General features: G+C 37.0%; 1 protein-coding gene across 2 annotated transcripts in view; it reads right to left on the bottom strand.

Moving 5' to 3' along the window:
* Positions 1–19,939, bottom strand: part of PTPN3 (protein tyrosine phosphatase non-receptor type 3) — a 91,171-nt gene extending 71,232 nt beyond the window's left edge. For both annotated transcript variants that reach the window (XM_009639937.2, XM_009639938.2), the window contains exons 1-6: positions 19,802–19,939; positions 10,186–10,293; positions 9,983–10,025; positions 8,827–8,905; positions 7,219–7,263; positions 6,288–6,340 (exon numbers count right to left, since the gene is read on the bottom strand). In XM_009639937.2, the coding sequence (XP_009638232.1) occupies positions 6,288–6,340; positions 7,219–7,263; positions 8,827–8,905; positions 9,983–10,025; positions 10,186–10,293; positions 19,802–19,939 (466 nt within the window). The remainder of the gene's footprint in view (positions 1–6,287; positions 6,341–7,218; positions 7,264–8,826; positions 8,906–9,982; positions 10,026–10,185; positions 10,294–19,801) is intronic.
* Positions 19,940–23,113: the final 3,174 nt, after the last annotated feature.

The raw sequence follows: 23,113 nt of genomic DNA, 5'->3' as shown, positions 1-23,113 counted from the left end.
AGCAAAGTAGGTATGTTAACAACAATGTAAAAATAAAATACACAATTGCACAGATGAAAGTAGTTTATTAGAGACTTTTTCCTTTATTAACCATTAACACAACCCATCTTTTCTATGAAACACAGCCTATATTTTTAAGATCTGATGCTTGAATTAGATTCTTGTCAATGGGAAGAGACCAGATTGCCAGGAATAAAACAACATAATTGGCCACTTCATTTTTATTTGCATTAGGTAAAAAATATTTTTTACTGTATTTTTACCTTCTCTACAGAGGGCAACTGCTGTTCCTTCATGCATTATGAGGTAGTCTCTTCTTGCTCATCTTCCAAATATGAGGGTTGCTCTGGTCTTTTTTCCTCTTCCTCCTAGCTACCTGAGGTCACGTCAACAAGGGGAGCAGTTTAGAGTACTACTTGCTTCTCCAACTCCCCAGCCAACTGTCACAGTTGAAGAGAAACTATAAATGCTGATTAGTAGGCATCTTGGAGGACTAATGGTCTTGTGCAGGATTTAGTTATCCAAGTAGGAAAAAAAAAAAAAAAAGTTAGGGCATATCAAGACCTCAGTAAGAAAAGAAACCCATGAGGTTTCTACCTCTTTACTGGATTTCTCCAGAGAAGGGCAGAGGGGCAGGAAATATTAAAGACCTATTTCTAATCTGAGTTTCTCTTGACACAGCTTCTGCTCTGATCACGTGAGCCAGAAGATACTGACTCATCGAGGATAAAGTTACAGGAGGAAAAAAAAAAACAAAAAACCCCACACATTTTTACTTTTCTCCATTCTAGATAACTGTTGCTCTTTAATTCATTATAATTGGGAAAGAATATAGAGTAAAATGAAAGAAAATGGAACCAAGGAGGAGTTAAAAAAACCAAGAATAGTTATTTGAATATCAGATCCTTGTATTTTAGAGTTCTAGATCTAATATGAAAGGTTTTAAAGAAAGGAATGTGATGGACCATTCATATAGAAGGTCATATTCAATAAAAAAAAAAGACATTTATTTTATAACTCTTAGTAAAAGAGTAGTGTAATAGAACACAGAACAATTTTCCATGGATGAATTCCCATGTTGATCTACCAAAACAGTAGTTATACAAGCTCTCAATACAGTAAGAATTTATAAATGCTTGAAAAAATAATAAAAATCTTGAGATCATATGTTTACACAGGATATGAACTGCCTATGCCTTATTGAAGACTAAACAAGCCATCTTTTCTTCAGACTTTGCTAAAAGAATTTGTTCAGTTAGAACAATGTGGTGGGTATATATTTTTGTCTCTTCCTCCTGGCAGCAGAAAGACTTTTGTACAGGAAGACATCAAAGAAAAGGACTACTTAAAATTAAAAAAAAAAAAGTACATATTTTTATAAGATTCAGATACAGAGGAATAGAAGACCAGGAACAAGTGTATTTGTGTGGCAATAATAGATACCAATAGGAATTCTATGGGTATACATGCACTTTCCCTAGAAAGAAAAGCTTGACTACCAGATATATTGCCACATTAATGAAGAAGAAAAAAAAAAAAAAAAAAAAAGAAAAAAATTAAAAAATTGCATGCTTTATAGAGGGAAGATCTGACACATATGGAAGCAAAAATAAACATTGATGCCAACTACTCCTACAGTAATTACTGAGACTATTTATTCAGTAGTTTCTTCCAAGAAACAACTGGTCAGTCATCTCATATTTTAGGGTAAGGCAGCACTGATCTCATTTCTGTCTTCCACTGCCCCAAAGAGAGGGTACAAGAAAGACAGAGCCAGACTCTACTTTGAGTTGCAAACCAAAACGATGACAGACAACAGAAATTTCAGCACTGAAAGTGAAAACTGAACTGTAAAGGCCCTGAGCGACCTGATCTGACTTTGAAGAACCCCCTTCCAGGCTAAATTTGCCTGTGGTGAAGTTATTTTTGACATCCAAGCTTTCCACTACATGACCAAGACAATTATTTGTTTGGTTCCAGTTTTAGATATTAATTTTGTTGCTGGTTTTGAATGCTAAACAGTACCAAAATACCACCATTTCAATCTGTACCAATTTCCGCAGGCAGCCCCCCAAAACATAACAGTAGAAAATATAAGCCTTTGGCGTTGTATAACTTAAAGGGTGACCAGTTTCTATTTCCCATCTATGTGATATCCTTCAGGGTACAGAACACAAGTTGGTCTCCAGTTCTACAGTGCTTGCCTGTAAATAATAATAAAAAAATTGGCATACAAAGTAATAGCACCAAAACCTATTTCTGCATATGGGCATTCTGAGTAACTACAGATGTTGGAAGATAAATATATAAATAGCTCATTGGGTAAGCATGACGGGAAATCAGTTATAGACAAGATGGACAATTTGGTCCAAAGAAATGCCTACAAAAGCTAGTCCTTGAAAAAAGGTTCAACATCAACTTTCTAAAGACCTGAGAAGTGTACCAGAAAAAAAATCAAGTAGATTCACATTGAATTCGTAACTTTTGTGGGGTTGAATATTTCAGGTGACATGAACAAAGCACAAAAATGAACTGAGTTGCTTGGTTTTAAAAGAGGATAATTACATAAGCAAATCAGCTTCCCAGTGGAACAGCAAATAACCAAACAATGGGTCAAGTCTAGCAGGCAAGTTACACAACCAATTTAACGTTTACCAAGGAGTAAAAATCCTCAGGTATAAAATTGCAATCCAGGATTAAAATGTAGTTAGGGTCACATGACTGGCCTCCAAATTAGGACAGCAATAATGACTGACATGCTGAGATAAGAGTGAAATATAATATTAAAGGCTAATGACAAGTTTGTCTTCATATGAACACTGAGGTACAAAAAGAAAAGATACTTCCTTATCTCTACAGTTCAAACAGTTCAGACATTTTAAGCTATCACTTCTTGGCACAAATAGAGAACAAATGATGTATTGCATAGCATAAACTGAAGTAGTTACCACTTCTCAACAGTAAATACAAAGTATTCAGGTATGAAAATGCTTCTCAAATCAGAAAAATAATACACTACAGCAGAATTCAGCTTCAAATAATCAACACAAAAACGTAGACACTTATTAAAGAGAGATTAAGAAGAAGCATTGAAACGAACAAAATCCATGTAGATGTAGAGATTAAAGACACCATGTTGAAAATGTTTATTAGAGAGACTCCAAAAAGGACCAAAACCCTCATAAGTGGATGTTGAGAAAAGGAAAGGTGTTTCAACAAGTAGAAACTGCATCCAAATAAGGATGAGAGCATGAACTCTTAACCACTCAACCACCGAGTAAGTAAGCATGAAGTCCCTCCTAGGTAAGCAGAACAACTTACGACAGCTGGTCACTTTGTGGCAAGGCAGAATGAGAAATTATGCATTAATAAGAATAAAGGAACATTTGTAGAAAAAAATGTCAACTATACATACAAAATGGTGGTCTCCAAGTTATCTATTACCACTCCAGAATGAAAAATTTGTCAGTCATTATAATACGTTTTAGTAAAAAAAATAAAAAACCCTAAAAATCAGCAGCTCAAAACCCAGCCACAATTCAACAACGACAACAAATCACAATGAAAAGGAAGAAATAAATTAGAAAATACAAGTTATACCGGGTTGCCATTTCTGCATCTCAAACACAACATGTACTTCAGAAACCATACAGTCATAATCAGAAAAAGTATCGGGAAAAGCAAAGTGCAACTTGTTGCTGTGCTTCAGATTCAAGTTCCGACACAGCAAAGGATTTACGGACGTAAGAGCATATTCCCACCAAACCCATGGGACTTCTTACATACCAATAGTTAGTAATTTCAATACTGTCCTGGAAACGGGAACTTGCTACTCAAAGTGATAGAAAACAAGTGGTGCTAAATGACCTCTGCGACATTTTAAATAAAAAAGCAATACACATACTACATAGGTCCCTTATTTAATTTTATAGACCATATAACATTCCCATTATACACTAGTAAAAAACAAGATGTCCAATTTATCATTAGATTGTTCTTTCAGTACGAGAGCGTCCTTCAGACTTAACGATTTCGAAATTATTTGAAACGCACTTTAATAAGTTCTCTTTAAAAAGGATTTCAAACTCCACTGATCACTTCTGTCACAAAGCACATTTACTGTTAATAAACTAACAACTCATTCTTCAAGTGTCTGCACTGTATTCGTAATCAAGTTTAGTCACATGCTATTTAGACACAGTATTCACACCCACTTGTATTCCCCTGTAACTTAGCACCACCAGACAACACAGGGTGTGCCACAACGGTGTAGAGTAACATGTCAGAGCTTTACTTCAGAACTCAATGCTAAACCCAAATGCATGTGCAAAGGGCAATAGAGAGAAGCAGCACAACAGACATCACTGCCAATTGTCCCTTCGCACAACTCATTCAAAGCCTGGGGAGGTCAACCATACAACTGCTACATGTGAAAATTATAGTTAAAAAGCAAGAGCAATAAAATCAAACATCAGACTTCATGCACAATGAAAGACATCTGCCTCAGCCCTCCTGCCAGCGACAACTGCTCCACCTTTTAAATAAATAGCCTTAAGATTGCCAGACAACAACAATTTCCCCTTCTGCATACAAGGGAAGTTAAAGAAGGAGAGAGCAGCCTGAAAGCCACCAAGAAGTGGCAGCAATAAGAAACAGCTTGGGCAGAACTGATGCATGGCAAATTCAGACAATGGCTTTTTAATAAGCAGATACTTCATATCCGAGAACTTCAACTCTCCTTAGTAAGTATGATTAGAAATTAAAACACCAAAATAAAATTATTTAAAACAATTTAAGTTGGCAAGAATCCTAGCAAACATGACCAGATAAGGAGACCTACACATTCAGCTTTCAAAAGGTCTTTCCTATGCCATCATCCTCAGGTAAATGGTAATAACCTGGTAGAAAAACAAAACCTCTTTTTTTTTTTCTTTAAGGGAATAAATCTTTCTATGTTTCATTCTTTGTGGTTGCAGAGAATAAATATAGGTATCATACAAACAGTAACAGAAAGGCCATCAGCTAGCAGAAAAGAAAGATTTTTTTGTTTTTAAGAAAAAACCCACCAAAAAAATGGTAATAATAGCACTATCATGAGTAGGAAAACCAGGCAAATAGCTGCATGGGAAAATTCCAGAATCCAACAAGGAAGAGAAAGATTAAAACTCACTAGCACCTTTTGACAGTCTTCACTGACCTTCTATTGTTCTCCTTAGTACAAACAACTGCATTAGTAGTTATCCAAAGCACTAAGAAGGGGACAGTCATAAAACTGAAGGGGAAGCAGGCATTACTTTGGGATTTGGGGTACACTACCTGTGACATAATTAATTTTTAAAATCATGTTAAGCCTGACTTCGTGATAAAATATTTTCATTCTTCAGTGTACCTTTATGGTTTTGTGCTTTAGCACAATCGGGTCAGCAACGCTGCCATTTAGCAATCCTTGCTAGCCTTTCCATAAAGAAATGGGATAAATATATATCAGCCAAAAAAATCACATAACTGTTCTAGTATGCTTTCCCCGACAATCATTTTTACAGATATACAAACACCACTAAACCCTCAATCTGGTTTTTTTGTTTGTTTGTTTAATGAGAAAGCGAAAAACAGCTGGAGGAAGACCTATCTGTTTAGGATGCCTGTAAGGCATAGAATCAGGCTCCATTTTGGTTTTCCTACACAAGATACTTTTCTAATACCACCCTTAGAATTCCTTTTTGCCAGTTGCAGGCAGATGAGAAGGATATAAGTTCTTGTACGTGGAGTCACTTTAAGTGTATTACAAAGTGCCGGACAGTTTTATGTATCTAACAAATCAAATTCCCTGAAAAAACATTACATAAGAACATTGGAGTTTCTTAATCATGAGTTTACCTTCCCCTTAACTGTTCTCTAGATGATGTCTTACTTCCCTGGAATGCCTTCCCATAGCTATTGTAACACAGTAATTTTCATTATTTTGTTTCTAATGACAAAGAAAACCTCCCTTTTTTGTCAGCAGTACAAGCTGACAAGTATTATTTACACATAAATAAGAATAATGTTATTCTTGTACTAACTTTTTTTTTTTGACAGACCTAACAAGTATGCTTTTTCTATTTAGACTGTCTGAAGGCTGCTTTAATAACCTGCACCTTCTTTACAAAGCATCACCTGTAGTATTTTGAATACTCCACACAAATAGATAAGGAAATAAATATTTCCTTATTTTTCAGTGCCAAACAGCAGAGAAGGCAGTCTGTCAAATACATTTATTAACAAAATAAGGATTAGTTATTACTTACATTGTACTGCATAAGATGCCAGGACAACAGCAGAATTAATGGGGCATGACAACCTGGAAAGAAGTGAAACTATTTTTATTTAGACATAGACTGTATAAATGTATTGCTAACAATGCCCTGCAATTAGTTTAGTATGTGAAGACTCATTTATCTTCAAGGATTTTTTCTTAAAATTAAGATTGTCAAAGCACAGTAGGACTGGACATTAAAAGCTAGTTGCTGTTTAACAGCTTCTTAAGTGAATGGAAGTAATTAGTCCTAAAAGGACACACTCATATTCTTGCTGGGTGCTTACTCAGGAAAGCAAAAGGAGAAGGTATTTTTATGGGGCTCTGGACATTAAATAGCTGCTGTCTGACATATTAAAACTAGACAGAAACACTAAAATTAGCCAAATGCCAAGCACACAGGCAGCTCTGACCAAAACTGATTCCACAGGAAAAAAAAAAGCCAACACCTAAAGGCAATTAACATTTGGCAGCAAATACTCAGACAACCACCACCTTCTTTTTTTTGAATGTACAAACACACTGGGTTTGTACCCACCACATAGGGACTATAACCCTGAAATCATGAGAAACAATAGCATGAGCTGCCTCCTAATTACTGCACTAGATGTCAGGTCCCCACATTTGGAATACCATGCCTGGCACACCATGCCTTGCATAAAGATCTCTCAGACTGACATTGTACCTGCAGACAGAAAGCATCTCCCACAGCTCAACAGACTTCTAAACTGTTCCTAATAAGCGAGCTATGCAAAAATTTGTAACGTTTCCTAGCAATTTGATTTTCTTCTAAAGCAATGTTTTGCAAGGTACATTTTTATAGCAATGATACCCTCAGAGAAAGGCTTTTTGGGTTTTGGTAGGTTTTTTTCAAATTCTATTTTAAAACGTATTATAGAGAAATTGAAGATTCTTCTTATTACCTTCCTTCCACAATATCAGTCTTCAATTGCAGGAAGAATAAGTGCCTAGAAAAGATTTTTTGGAAAACAAAAACACAAAAACATATATTTATCTTCACATCTAAAAGGTATGGTTTAAATGGCTACATGAATTAGTTTTATTTTATTAGATTTCCTGGCAAACTATATAAACAGATGAATAAAGTTTAGTGGCATTTACAAATATGCAATCATACACCCACTCGCTCTCAAAACAGTTTTAAATATCTTTGGCAGTCTGTACTACAGCTCCAGGACCACACTTAACACTACAAAATCCAAACCATTAGAAAACTGGGTTCTCTTTCTCCCAGGAATATTCATATTGGATGAAACTTTAAAATAAGTAACAACAACAAAACACCAAACCACATCCAAACAACCCCCCCAAAAAAACCCAACCCAAAACTGCGATAGCCAACAACAAAACACCAAACCACATCCAAACAACCACCCCCCCAAAAAAAAACCAACCCAAAACTGTGATAGTCTATCTTGGAACTACTCAATGGAGAATGAGACATTTCTCAAGTAGCATATGCTGAAAAAAAGCTCTCAATCCTCCAAGAGCAGTTCAGTCTTGCTTTTATTAGTGTGTTTGACAATGTTACTTTATAGTGATACTAGAAAGTTGGGATGGAAAGAACCATAAAGAGGTCTTTGAATAATTTCAGTTTAAAACTGCAAAACAGCTTACAACTGCACAATTAGTGAATATCAAAACAAGTCAATAGCTAAGTTTTCTACAAGAAATATCATTTAGCTTGCTGTACTATTTCTATTCTCAAATCACTGAAAACAATGCCACCACAATGCCACCACAATGCCACCACAATGCCACCACAATGCCACCACAATGCCTGTCTGAATTCTAAATTCCAAACCATGTGCACTGAATAAAACACATATTCAGTTAAAGCCTTGTGACAAGTTAATTGAAAATTGCTTGTAATTCATGTACCCCACTGCCTCAAAAACTCAGAGAGAGGTTAAAAAAAGAAAATTTTAAAGTTCTATTATAAACTGAAGCATTATAGGTCTTTGCATGTTAAAAGTAGTGGGGACAAATTAGAAAACAAGAACTGTTATCTGTTCTTGCTGAAACAAAATAAACCCCACCCTCCCACACCCTCACCATTAAATCTACTACACATGTTCAAAACTGACTCAGTGTTAATACAAAACTTCTAACATAGATTTAGGGCACGTAGACATTGAACTTCCCTGTTTTTTAATCATTGTATCTGATTAAATAAGGGATCAGAAGAGAAAAGGAGAAAAGGTGCAATAGGCAACTACTTCAAGTGACAAAGGGCTCAAAAAAAAAAAAAAGGAATTCAAGGTGCACGTAAACCAACCGTCATCTTTGTACTAGTTTATGCTCCGTCTGTATTTTAGAGTTGTAGGCTAGGTATAGCAGGAACCATTCATTATGAGTATCACATCAAGCTGTTAATTCCAAACACATTTATTACAAAGAGCTATATAAGGTTATCTAGCTAATAAAGCCTAGTTTGCCAAGCTGTGGAGATGGGAAAGGAGGGCTTTACACATCTTAGTTCATGGAAGCAAACATGAAATGGAAGTTACCTGGTTTGTTCTTGCTGAAGTGTGTTAGGATCAGGTATAAAAAACCTTACACGAAAACGAAGGGTGCAGGGAAAACCTCCTGCAATATTTTAGAAAAGCAAATCAATTTTTTGTTTAAAAAAGAAAGAGCCCAAGGTTTTTATTTTTATATTTATAGAAAAGTTACATGAACAACCACATAGAAATCTCATGCATTCTTCTCATGAAACTAAAAGAAACCGTGAGGTCTCTTCTGATCCCCCAACACCAACTATGAGAATAAAACACTCTCAAATATTGTGATGCTTTCAGTTGTATATGCAACTTTACATAAAAGGCATTAGTTATCTTTGCCTCATAGGTACTAGAAGAGAAAAAAGCAGCAAATATATTTGAAATGTCTCCACTGGGGTAATGCTCAATTCTATCCTACATAAAAATACAATAAATTAACAGAAGTTCACCATGTTCATTTCATGTCTTTTATTTCATTTTGTAGACAAACTATAGCATACGGTAGAAATAAGAGCTTAAAAACATAGCTCAAGTTTCACAGCACAAATTAGGACAGTGTCACTCAGTCCTCCTATGCTGCTATCTGGCAGGGTCATGCTGGCCAACCTGTCCTTCTTGGTAAGCATTCTGGGTTACCCAAAGCTGTTAATAAACATGACATACTGGAACAACACATGCACTTGGAAGTGTGCGGTGTTGGTATTTTTTTTGGTTGTGTTTTAATAAAAACAAACATAAAATTCTTTTTTTCTTACTCTACTTGAGGCAAGAAATTGCCAAAACCTATTAATGCCTATAAATGAAACTGGCTCCACTTCCCTCGATCAAAACCCCTCCTTCTTTACCTTCCCTGTCAGGAGGAATTTACTGGCACCATGGCATAACTACTGCTTTCATGGCCATGATGTCCAACACTGGTCAGAAGCCAGGTTTAGATGCTATTATAGCAAAGTTAGTGACCTACCAGGTCTTATTAGCACTCATGTAGCAGTAAGAGATGTAGAAAGGTCTGCTGAAAAGACTGGCAGAGATAAGATGTGGTCTTAAAGAACATCTACCATCTGGATGCACTAATTTACAAGAACCGTATTTATTCTAGTTATAAGAACACAGAAAAGCAGGACTACACAGTTACAATCAAGATATTAAAAACAAGTCTTACCTTTTAACTGTTTTCTAATAGGTTTGTTTGGTTCAAGCCATCGCTGTGAAATGAAAAACTATTAGATGGATTAAAAATAGTTACAAATAAATACTGTTTATTTATGTGCATGTGTGTGCATACATACATGTGTATGCATATACGTGTGTATATATGTATACACGCATATACATGCACACACATTTATTATCTACTATACTTACAGGTGAATCTACCGAAGTTTCATTTTGCTGCAAACCAAAATATTCCTTCTCCGTCACACCCAACTGGTTATAGGTCATATCCAACAAAATCTGTCCAGTGTCTTGTTTCTGAAAACAAGAAAACTTTAAGAGTGAAACTCTGCAACACTTAAACATTTTAAGATATGATTAATTGAAATAAATTTGTTTTTAGAAAAAATGCAACGCATGAATAAAAATAGCTGCTAATTCACTGGTTCAAAGTTTCTTAGCAATAAGAACTTTATTCTGGTGAAAGTTTTGTTTTTTTTTTTTTTAAAGAGGCTTTCTTTCCAAAATACATTAGGCATGTGAAATCCCATAATATGAATTGACATGAACTCAAGCCCTTGGGGTCAGTCCAGCAATTTAATTTTAGGCAGACAACCTCTCCTTTGACCACAGTCTTTAGGAGTAATGCAATTCTCCAGAGCTGTGGCCTGCAAGGATGGCTTACAGCCACATGGGGCTGCTCTGGCCCCTGCTGTCACCACCAAAGCAGCGCACAGTTTCCATGTCAGCTGTCAAAAGGCAAAGTCAGTATACTCTAGGATGGGGGGAAAAAAAAAGTAAAAAAAAAAAGTAGGAGGATGCTGTGCTCCAGCCATAAGATCCTGTACCTCAGCCTGAACTCCACCTGCCCCTCAGATTCCACATACTCGGCTGCCATTCAGCCACCCCACTTTCTGCCTAGATGTCCCTCAAGACAGGTATCATGGAAGAACTAGTGCCAACAGGGAATTACACAGGCAGTGGAGATCCAGAAGCCTAAACATGGTACAATTTTCCCCAAACCAAACAATTATCTCAACGCCATAGTATTGTGGAGAGCAGATTAACCTTCTCCCAAGTAACACTGCGAACCAAATCTGTTAAAAAAACCCAGCTACTAAAAGAAACAGACAAAAACCCCTGGACAAGACTGCAATCCTAAACATGTTAACACATAACAAACAGCCTGCAAAACTGTATGACATTTTAGGTCTAGATTTTTATGTACTAAATGGATGGACAAAACAAAAATCAGGCTGATTTGCTTTGTATTTTGTCAATTAAAGAAATTATAGCAAACTGATTTTTCATATGATCTTCCAAATCTCACTCTTAAAAGCAGAAATAAACTGTAGACATGCAAAAATAAAGAATTTTACCAGAGGAAAATTATTTAGACTGCAGAAGCCAAGCACTTTGTTCTGAAGCAAATGTCTTAAAAATTAAGTTCTGATTTAATTAAGTTCTGATTTCTTAAGCAATCTCTTGAAACATAATGTGTAAGCATGATAGTGACCACATTTTTGTGGATGTGTATTCAATTCTCTTTGAATATTGTATTCAGATCTCTTTGTCTAGACCTTGTTTGCTATAGAACACTCAAGTCCTGCTCAGAAGCCAGATTTATCTTTTTTTTTTCTTTTTAAGAGGGTACCACACTGTTGTAATTCAGTGCTTTAAATATTAACATATTCCACAGTCTTCCCTTATCTCATACTTCTTATTTAAAAGATGGGAAAAGAAGAACAAAGACTCAAGGAAGACACCCACTTGACTATCTTATTTTGGAGGACGGAATATTATCCAACACTTCCTACTGCTAGAGCAGAACTCCTAGAAGCTCATTAGTGATTAGAAAGCTCAGTGTTTCTACATGAGGCTCCAGCCAACTGTTGGACTCCTGTGAAATCTGTGCCCATTTTTCTGGAGCAAAGTCACATATGAAGAAAGCAACGTAGGCAACACTCAACTGTCTTATGTATGAGACTACCCTTTCCCCTCCAACAGCCTCCCATCTTGTTTAACTTTCACAACAAACAGTTGAGGTCCTGCAATAAATGTGAGCCCACTCAGGGTTCTAAGTCTGTGCAGCCAACAAAAGCAGCAGCTGTGTCCCCTCCTTCTTCCCCAGCTGCCCATTCCTACTCCCCTCCTTTCCAACAGGCTACTGTTCCTCGGGATATTCAAACCACAGCACTGATCAAAGCCATTTTTTTTCTGAAATAGCAATGACCTAGATCCAGCTTAGAAACTGAAATCTCAGCAACAGGTAAGGACCATGCAACCAGGCATTCCTCATCACACATGGCCACCGTGCCATGCATGTGTCAGGCAGCCCTGTCTGGCTCCATCAGTGAGGTGGGCTCTGCTATGAAGACTGAGATTTGCTAACAGAGACTATCCATATATGTACACAAGAGGGCCCTACAAACACAGCAGATGCCACCTTAACCCTCTGAAATAATAGGCATTTCCTGACTTGAATACGTTCATCTTTAGCATTGCCTTACTATACATACCATATTTGTTTCACCAGGGTTGTGTTTTTATAAGCAGAACGTTAAAAAAAAATTTCACGTGACAGCACATGACACCTGCACAACTCAGAAGCATAACTGCGCATCTATGGCACACAATTCTGGCACGAAATGAGCAACTGAAGTTATATAGTGACCAAAAGCAGTAATTACAGAGGCTGAGACATACACTTTATCAAAAGAAAGCATTCAGGCATCTCTCAGGTTTCATGACAAATGGGGCAGGAGAAGACCGCAGAGGGCAGATTGCTCTGCTAATTTTCTCTGAGTTTCAACACTTCTGATTCCCTTCAGTCTCCTTTCTTTGCAACAGCATTATCCCCTAATTCTCTTCTCATTTTTCATGCTTCTGGTCCTTCCCCATTCAGATGCCTTCACCTTCTCTCTCCCCACCCTCTCACAGCTGCACCCCCCCTCTGCCCTGGCACACATGAATTGGCTAAGCCTTCTCATTGCTTCCCTGGAAAAACAAGCAAGCTCCCTGCTACCATATTCTTGCTCAGCAGTTGCAGTTCTCGCTTTGCCATGTTCCCATGGGTCTCCCAACCCTAAACCCAGCTGCTCAGCCATACTAGTCTCCTTCACCTACATACCCACTATTTCCTTCTCTTCCTCCTCTCCACAATTCCTATCAAAAGCAATTTCCAACACTGCTTTTCTCTAGCTCCAGTTCTTGCTCACTGGTATTACAAGCATGAAGTTTCTTCCACATTTCCTAGATCAAACACCCACTCCAAAAATCTAAGCTAAGTACAAAATGTAGTTTTAAATTGTTGAAGCCTTCTTTAGTTTTTAAAAATCCCAAAGTTGAAGAGTTTTGTTGGTTTTCCTCAACAAAAATCTATATTTACTCAGCTTTGTTTTTAAGAAACACCTGAATTATTTTTCAGCCTATACACCTAAAAATAAAGGTACCACACAGCTCACAATCGTCAATCTATTTTGCATATAAAACAGTTTTGAGATCTAGGTGTAAAGTGAGGCAGGCTAAACACATCACATCAGTACTTTTGAATTTTGACATCCATTCCAATATAGTCCATGGCCACAGCATACTCTAATACTACAACGCCTCAAGTGCTTTACAACACGATATTTTCACTCCCTTCTGCTATAAGAGGGCAAAACAACATGAACACTGCTCAGCTAAACTGGGCATTAGAACCAAGTTCTCCTTAACCCCATCAACCATTACAGCAAGTAGTTAAGGCAGTCTTAATAAAGCTCTTGCCTTTCTACAGTGAGGTAAAAAAAGTTACGCACTTTCCACACTAGACTTTTCTGTTACAACAACACATGCTCTTAAGATAATCTTAGCAATTTTAAAGTTTTTTCTACTAAAAAGAAATGTTCCCAAGAGGTTTGCTTGTTTCTACCCTGAAAAGAAGTTTCCATTTATTTAATCTTCTTGACATCTACCAGTCCTTATTCTGAACTGTTGAAAGCTTTGCATCAACCACCTCATAACCACATGCCATTCACCTCCATTTCAATCTGCCTCGAAATATATCTCACCTTATTTTGGATAGGCCAAAAATTAATATTTAAAGCAGTCATAACTAACACCTATTACATTCTGCCTGTGCCACAACAATTTCCTGCTATATTTAGGGAATTTAGATCAGTCAAATTTAATTTCTCGTCAGCTACATGATTTTGAAGAGAAAGAACCCCTTTATTATTTTTAATGTCAAGTACTGCCTAGAAGCTGGGGTGATCAAGACCCACTGTCCTAAGAACTCTATAAACATAAGTGAAGATTTAGTTCTTTGGAGTGGAGGGGTAAGTACGCAAGTAATGCTTCTCAGTGTGTTAACTTCTACAAAGTAAGTGGTACAGAGACGTGCAACATATACCACACCTCTCCGTCCCTCCCCTCAGCAAGAGCTTTGCCCTCGCTTTCTGCAATGGTAACCTCACAGTTAAGCACCACCTAAGATTCTGCAAATTCATCTCACTTCAGACGCAATACCCATTGCCCCTCATGTGCTGTTTAAGGTCATCCTTTCCTAATTTAGCCTGTAACAGTCATGCAGCACCAAACAGTCTTGTGTCCTTTAGTCCCAATATACTTACAAGCTTGAACAAAGTGCTACAGTTTCTTTTAATTTCCACACTAGTTTTGCACACAGCTAATTTATTTGCTCTTCTGCTAGCTCTGTCCTTTCTCTTCCTGGAATTTATTTACTCACCTGATGCTCTTATTTAGCGCATGAAAGATTTTGTTTAGTTAGAATAAACAGAACAGCCTCTTCTTTCCATGGGTCCAGACTTTTGCAGAGCATCCTAGTTGTACTTTCTACGCCTGCCTGACTGGAACTTCCCTCTTTTGTCTGTGAGTAGCCAGGATCCCCACGTGACAGTCTCTGGAGGGTGGCCTTGATGCCAAGACTAACACTGTTAATACTTCCTTGACATTGGCTGGAGATTCCTGCCTGGTGCATAACAGTGTTCACCTTTTTCAGAATGGTAACACATGAACAGCTCAGCCTGCAAACTACCAGTGTTCTCCTCCTCTATTGTTTGCAACTGAAAATTGAGCTTAAAAAAAAAACATTACCTCATCTTATGAAAGCTATTAGTTTACACTACTGATTTCCCTCACTGCAATTACTCCTTGTTCAAGATAACCTATCTGCTACCTCATATCCCTGTATCTTTTTTATTGTTAATAATGCCTCAAACCTTACGTTTTTGATTTACTGAAAAAGATTCAATAGCAACATGTTAATGAAATTTGACTTTTTTTCCTGCCCATTCCGTAACTCTTCTGGATTCCATACACTCCAGCTCTGTATTTTCCTATATAAAGGTCATACAAAATATTTATCCAAGCCCACAGAGTTTTGACCCACTGCATCTCCTCTGCCTCAAAAATTATTTAAAACAAACATATGCATGAGGTTAGTCATTCCAGTTACAACTTTGGAAAAATCTCCTCTCCACTAGTTTTTTCCTTCAGCATTTATTATGAAGTTAGGCCCCACAAAGGGCTAAGACTAACAAGCCTGCTGTAGGTCAGACCACTTTCTCACTGTCCTCAAAGGCAGCATCAAATTTCATACTGTCTTACTGTTTTCCCGTCAGAGAGTATACTGATCTGCCTCTGTATAAAACTAAATATTTGTTGCCAGTCTGAAACTTCATACAGCAGTTCTTTCAACATCCCGGGACACAGGTTAACACTAAACTGTCTCGTATTATCAAACAATACCCAGTAGGAAAACTTAGTGACAAAGGTCCAACAATTCTGCATCATTGCATTTTACTATGAGTGGTTTAAAAATTGTAACTCACACCCACAATCAAAAAGAATCTTTAAGACTTGTATCTCTGTCCATTATCTTAAACATACTAATAGTATGTGTTGGTGTTAATTGTAACCACCATGTTCCTTCTCAAATACCGGAAGAAGGAGCTTAATTGAGACAGTGGGAAAGGAAAGACATTCCTTACTATTTGAATTTCAAGTCGTGCAGTTTTTCTCATTATTACTGCCTAATCATTTTATTTCTAGAAAGAAATCCTATTACTAAAGGCCAACTAGTCTAAAAGCAAAAATCCCAGGTACCAAGACAAAAGCATCAACTCAGAAAGATAATGCAATATAGAAGTGATCCTACATAGTCAATTTTATGCCTTCACAAAAGTCGATTTACTGGAAATTGAGAGGCATACTTCCCAAATGGTCATTCCTGGTAAATGAGTCAAAGCAGAGCAATAATGGCAAATTCCTGCATATTTATACCAAAAGTTGCAAATAAATTTACATTATTGCTCAATACACACCTATTAAACACACCCAAACACGGTATGTGAGCACATTCTGTATATATTAGAATGACAACTAACATTTTTCCCTGTGGAAAGCTTAGATATTATAGTCTTAGAACAAGACAGAGATAACATCAGAGACAGAGTGAATTAACCTTATCACAAAATTCAAACACCTGAAATTTATTGGGAGGCTTCAAGGAAACCTGGATATAATTAAAATGAAGTGCAACGCTCCATACCAAGTGCAGTCAAGCCTTTGTCTCAAATGTGTTTTTGAAAGAAGAGCGCTTCCAACTCTTAGCTTACACGCACCTTCTATTGTTTGCCTGGACTTTGGACATGTTCCGTCTAAATACTGAAACACATAATAAGGGAGAGACAAGAAGGGCCATTTCAGCCCTGCAGAGTTAACATACATTTCTATTTGAACTGTAAGCAATGTAGTGGAATGTCTCTGTCTGTACTGCATGTGAACTTTCTTGATAATGATGGCCTAAGAACAGCACATGCCACAAGTTATACTGATTAACTCTTTGTGGTACCACCAATACAAATTTCAGATTCACGAAAACTGTAGTATAAACAACTTTAAATAAAAACAATGAAAAAAACCCCTACCACTTCACTACTCTGCCAAGCCAAAAATCCAGGAGAAAAATGGCACTGCTCCCTTGAAATTAAGTCTTTGTTTAGAGTTGGTCAGGCTGCTGATATTCTTTGGGATAAGCACTTAATAAGAACAAATTTGCAAGAATCAAATTATACAGCTATCTTTAGGTTTCTCAATAGATAGACAGTCCCTCAGGTTATTTCCATAAGCAAAATCTACCTTCTTTCTTCCTTTGCCCAGTTCTAGGATATTTGGTTTTCATTCCCACTGCTACAGATGCAACCACTGGGAAAAGAAAGTACTATCTAGCAGAATGATAGAGACCTATAGCTATAACTTTGAAAGTTTCATAAGGCCATGAAGTTTGCTAACAAAGTTTGATGAAAGTCAGCTGTGTGAGCTCTATAAAGATAAAGATGGTACAGAATGAAGTCTGTCATATCTCTATATGCGGTATAATCCCATCTATGACAATAAAATATACTTATGTATACATGAATATTAGCCTAGTATTAGTTTAAAGTGTAACATATATCCAAACTTAAAGCTTTCATAAATCACAGATACCACTAGCCCACATACAACCCTGAAAAATTCCCAACCTTAATTTTCCACTGATATGTAGATGTTTTTTAAAGATAAACCATTATACCCTATGCTTTAAAAGAGGTGATCCTGTTCAGTTCCAATTCTCCAAACTCAGACAGAAGAGAAAAATTCAATAGATTTCAGAAATAACAGTAAAAACTGAGAAAGTAAAAAAACCCTAGAAAACATACTTAAAACATTCACAAGACATAGTATGTCTTTTTAGCCACGTATCTTGTATCTATACCTAGTCATTTCAGAAAGCACCTCCACTTTAATAACGTATTACTACATTATTAAATACATTGCTGTTAGTTTGTCTTATGGGTAATCATGCCACGTGATATGCATATTTAATTTCTTAAAAAATAGAGAATTGTCAATTGACCTGGCATCCAGAAATTAATAAAGTATAAAACAAAATCAGATGTATAAATCAACGTCTTGATATGAAAAACAGTTTCTCTAAAGCAACACAGAAAAACTTCACTAGTGGGAAAAATCTGTTCCGAGCAAAACTTATTTTCCTTCAATACGTGCCTAGCTGATTCCCAGACTGACCACAGACCTGCGTTACTCTTTGCTCACAGACATAAAACTCAGTGATGTTGGCAATTAAAATAAAAACACACACACATTCAGGCACAAACTTCACGAAGCTGAATTTTTCTGTTAACATAAGCAGAACTCGGATACAAATTTTCCACAGCTAGCTTCAAACCCTTTTGAGAACTGGGCCTTGCGGCACAACCAGAGAGGGGCAAAGCCTGGTCTTAGGCAGACATCGAGGTAGGTAATCAGGAAGGGCCATCCTGGCAGATAAGCACAGGCTCCCTCAGTACCAGTGTGAAAGCTCAGCACTCAAAGGAACATAAATCTTCTGGTAAACCTCTTCCTTGAGTTAGCCCATAACATAGTGAGGTAGTCACGCTCCCTGCTTCTTCTCAATAAAGCAATACTGGGTCCTGCTTCATCCCTACAGCAGGTCAGCATTACCACTGCAGTAAAGAAGTCCCTTCAGATTCCTGGATGAAGGAAGTAACCAGCCCAGATACCCTGAGGGTATGCTGAAGGCAGGGAGAGAAATCAGCTGGGTCCAAAGTTTAAAAATGGTTTCCATTTATCATATCGCACTCACTGCTTAGAGGATGAAATGAAAAGCGCAAAGTTCACTTGTACAGTGCTGGACTTCAGGCCAAGTGCTAAATCTAAAGCTGTGTAAACACTTCTTTACAAGGAAAAATATACCACCATGTATGGATTTCAAAAAGTTTTAAATTCCTCATTTTTCAAAGGTTCTTGTGCAAGAGGGGAGAGCAATTATGCCAGCTCATTGACAGACAAGGCAATACCATAGGGCACGCTGGAAATGAACAATGGAAACTGTTTATTGATGTGTTGCTCTTTCTCTTATATACCTACTCTCTTTGTACCCCACTCCCCACCTTTAGCTACTTCACATATATATAAACACACACACATATAAATATATAATACATCAACTCTGCTTCCTCAGCAAAATGCTTCTCCTCAAATAGGGTAAACTGGATAAACCAATTATCATATACACAAATTCACACAATTGCACTTAAATTCATCCACATTTTTTCTGCACAGTCAGATAATTCTACAGAAAATTGATTCAGGAGTAAAGTTATTTCCTTTTTTTTCATTTACAAGTGAACTAATACTTCTAATCAGTACTGAAGGTTATAAACCCAAATATTTACAGAATAAAACACAGTAAAAATGTAGAGTACAAATCTCTGTTAATCCCCTTTCCCTCCCCACTCGCAGATAAAGAGAGCACACTGAAGTAAAAACAACTGAACAGAACTGTCCTAGTAAGCCATGTTGTTTCACTATTTACATCATCTTTACATTTCAGGAAATATGTACTGACATCACTATAGGAATTTACAAGGCCGCCTCCTTTTACCACTACTAGTCCTTTGATTGGAGAAAAGAAGGAACACATCCAAATTTGGCAGTCCCCTTTAAATATGAATTACTTATCCATAGCTGATAATGATCACCAGATCTGTTTCTTCATGGTTCCCATATCATACAGAAGACTTTTTTTCAGATACAATCTGTGTGCCATGATTTAATGACATTTCAGTTGTTTGACTTTAAAGAAAACTAAAATAGTGCTTTATAAATCCATTTCATAACCAGCAATTCTACAATTTGTAATAGCAAAGCTACATCTTCAACATCTTTTGGAAATCCCATGCCCCAGGGTCCCACATTTGACTTTCAGCTTTCAAACAAGTTTCTATGTATTTAAAAAAAAGTAGTTTTCCAAACTTACGTTGACTTTGAAGCTTTGTACTGAGCCATCCAAAAAGTGGACATTACAGATTATCTCTGATCGGGTTTTCTCTTTTGGTAGTTCTGATGCTCGTATGTTATTTATCCTCCCACCTAAGGCTCGTAAACGGGAGTTCATAACTATTGCTGAATAACCTATAAAACAAAAATTATATTTAATAACAGTTCCTGTAATTCATTATGTTTCATCTATGTTTCTTTAGAGAAACCCACATCATCATGAAGGCCTCACTACACCCCAAATACCTATAGTAACAAATGCTTCCTACATAAAAGAATAAGTTGTAGAATTAGCACACTGTAAAACAGAACATAAATGTATATATAGAGGTACTTCCATGTTCTAAATGTACCCAGCATAAGAGAATCACAGGTAACCCCTGCAATGCATACTTAAGTTAGGCATGGGCCATTGCATTAGTTTAAGTCAGTAAAAAACCCAAACACCTACTGTAAAGCAAGAAGGCCATGTCAAGACAAATTTTCATCGTCTGTAACTAGTGAATCCCTCACCTCCTTATAGATTTCCTACATATTTCTATATTTATCATAAAAGTTCCACTACAATAAAACAATTCTGTTTACTCTCAACTGACAAAACAGTCTTCAGTTAATGCAGATTGCGTTCTGTCAAATAACATTTTGTTTCAGGCATATATATACAAACGCCATATGTAAGGCAACCAGAATTAACATTAAAAGCATGTCAATATTTTACAGCCTAGCATATATAGATTCATGAAGCCAGAAATTTATATCTGAGAAGATCATCTGAGCCAAAAAAAAGTTATTTTGTTGGAGCTTTTTTCTTTTTTTCAAAAAATCTTCATGAACACTAAAACTCTGAGAAGATTTTTCACAAATAAAAAAAACAAAACAAAACCAAAACACACACAAACCACCAACCCCCCCACCACCACTAAACAGAAAAAGCCATTCATTGAAATAAGAGCTCAATAAAATACAGTCAAGCCTGTAAACATTTCAAGCCTCTCTTTGCTGGATCAGTTTACCAATTAACATCACAGCACATAAAGCCAGTTGGCAAGCGAAGCAGAGGATAGTTTTCCAGGTTAATTACCATACCAATTACCAAATCATCCCTCACTTACTAGAGGCTAGCTACAAAGAGACTTGCACAATATGAGTGTTTCCCAGACAGCTGGCTGAGTTCCACAGGGCCTATGTCAGGACTATTTTGCCATCTCCCCTTATTTGCATATCTACCTTAAAACACAGGGCGTCTTTTCTTTTGAGCAGCTAAAGAAACCAAAATATTTAGAATAAAATCACTTAAAGTTCTGAAACATCATATCTACTCACACATCACTACAAAAAGCAAATGTGAAATGCATGAAGAGCCACGGGATGCAAAACTGTATGGACTACCAAAGGCAACGAAGCAGAGCAGTGATCTACCCTCGCATAACGATGTGTAATCTATACTTCGAAGCAGCTAAAACAACTCCCTTCCCACAGAAAACTCAGAAATCAGGCACACAAAAGCATTCAACGAGTACTCTCACATACTTTTTTGTCAGCCAGTTGATAGTTTGCTACTCTGTATTTTCTGAAATCAAAAGTGTATGTAAGTTGCCAAGACTCACTTGTTTAGCCAGCACATTACATTTTTTTTCCTAGGAGATCAGCAGTATTTTCCTTCCATTCTTTCCCAAAGGTGAGGTTTGGGGGGCTTGAGGTTTTTTTGTCGTTGTTTTGGTTTGGGGTTTTTGGTGTATTTTGTTTTTAAAGGAAGGGAAAAGAGGAAGAGGTGATCTTTAGGTGAATTCTGAACAGTAATTCCATATAAAACAATATACATTCCTATTGCTTTGAAATTGTTCTTGATATACAGTTTGCAATTAATCACAGTGTGGGGTTTTTTTTATCCAGAAAATGAGCTTTCTTATTCAGGAATGGTTATTGCTAAAGAAAACATGCAGTTATCTAATTATCAAGGACATACAAAAAGGTGAAGACAGATTAATTACAACTGTATACGCAACCTTCATTCTCACATTTGCTAATTTTCTAGCAGCCGAGTTTTAAACTATTTATTCAGCACTGTGTTATTTTTTTAGCAAAAAGTTAGGTGACTACATGAATTATACTGCAGTCTTTTCTCTGCTTTCCACCCTCAGAGGTCAAAAAAACCCCTTTCACTTGCAGAAACAGCTCTCTACCCACTGGTCTATCGATGGGTAAAAGGAGAAAGTTATTCTTTGCTGTGTGGCAGCCACTAGATGAGAAAAAGTGTTTGGTAGCCAAAATCATAGCTTTGTCAGCCTGTCATGCTCTGGCCTTCAGAGCTCAGCATGCATTGCGACGCCTAACGCTCTTGGAGCTTACAGACTTCTCCGCTCTTGGGAAAATGCTGTTTGACCCTTCTGCTCATCTTTCCCAACCTTTCTCACCTGCCACCCCCAATGCTTATTATCTTACACTTGCACCATTCCCATTTTCTAAGGATGTTCTACTTCTCTTCCACCTTAGCCAGGCTTCAGCAAACAGTGACAATCACAGGAGTCTCCAGTGCTCAGCTCCTGATCTGCCTGGAGAAAGCAAGAGAATAGCGTTCAGCCCCTGCACTCCTAGCGCAGAGTGTGATGAGTGTGATGAAGGTCAAGCCATGCTTGGAGAACTTGTTGAAATTTTGATATCTAATCCTAATCGCTCTCCAGCAGAGCATTATTTTTTTTTCAAGTATTACAATATAGCTAGGTATTGCTACTCACTTGCTCAAGCTTCAGATGTAGAAGCTGATAAGAATAGCATCAATAACATTTATTTTTATATATATATATATATACACACACACACACACACACACACTCGCTATTCAGGAAAAAAAAAGTAAAAAAACCCCAAACTTCTATAACTGTGAAAAAATAAACCTGAATAAAAAAATTGATGTTTTTTTATTTAACTGACTGTGCATAGCAGCACAAGTAACTACAGGTCCATTTCATACCAAGGTCCCTCTCAGGGGGGCTGGACTAGATGACCTCTAGGGACCCCTTCCAACCCCAAACATTCTATGATTCTATGGTTCTATAGAAAGTCTAGCATGTCACCTGGATAACCTCGCCCATACTTGAGGCAGATTTGGTAGGCTAGGTTTAATTTTCAGCTTATGGTCCTCTATGTTCTTCATAACTTAAACCCCTAATAGTTCTTCTCCACTTACATATCATATTATTCTCGCTAAACCCAAACCAAGGTCTCCATTGAATGCTGTCAACTAGATGCAAGAGATGGCAGGAGTTTCACCCCAAAACTGTCTGCGACAAGG

This window comes from Egretta garzetta, unplaced genomic scaffold, assembly GCF_000687185.1.
Source record: "Egretta garzetta isolate BGI_Z169 unplaced genomic scaffold, ASM68718v1 scaffold405, whole genome shotgun sequence".
Taxonomy (NCBI): Eukaryota; Metazoa; Chordata; class Aves; order Pelecaniformes; family Ardeidae; genus Egretta; species Egretta garzetta.
This window is presented reverse-complemented; position numbering and strand designations above follow the sequence as displayed.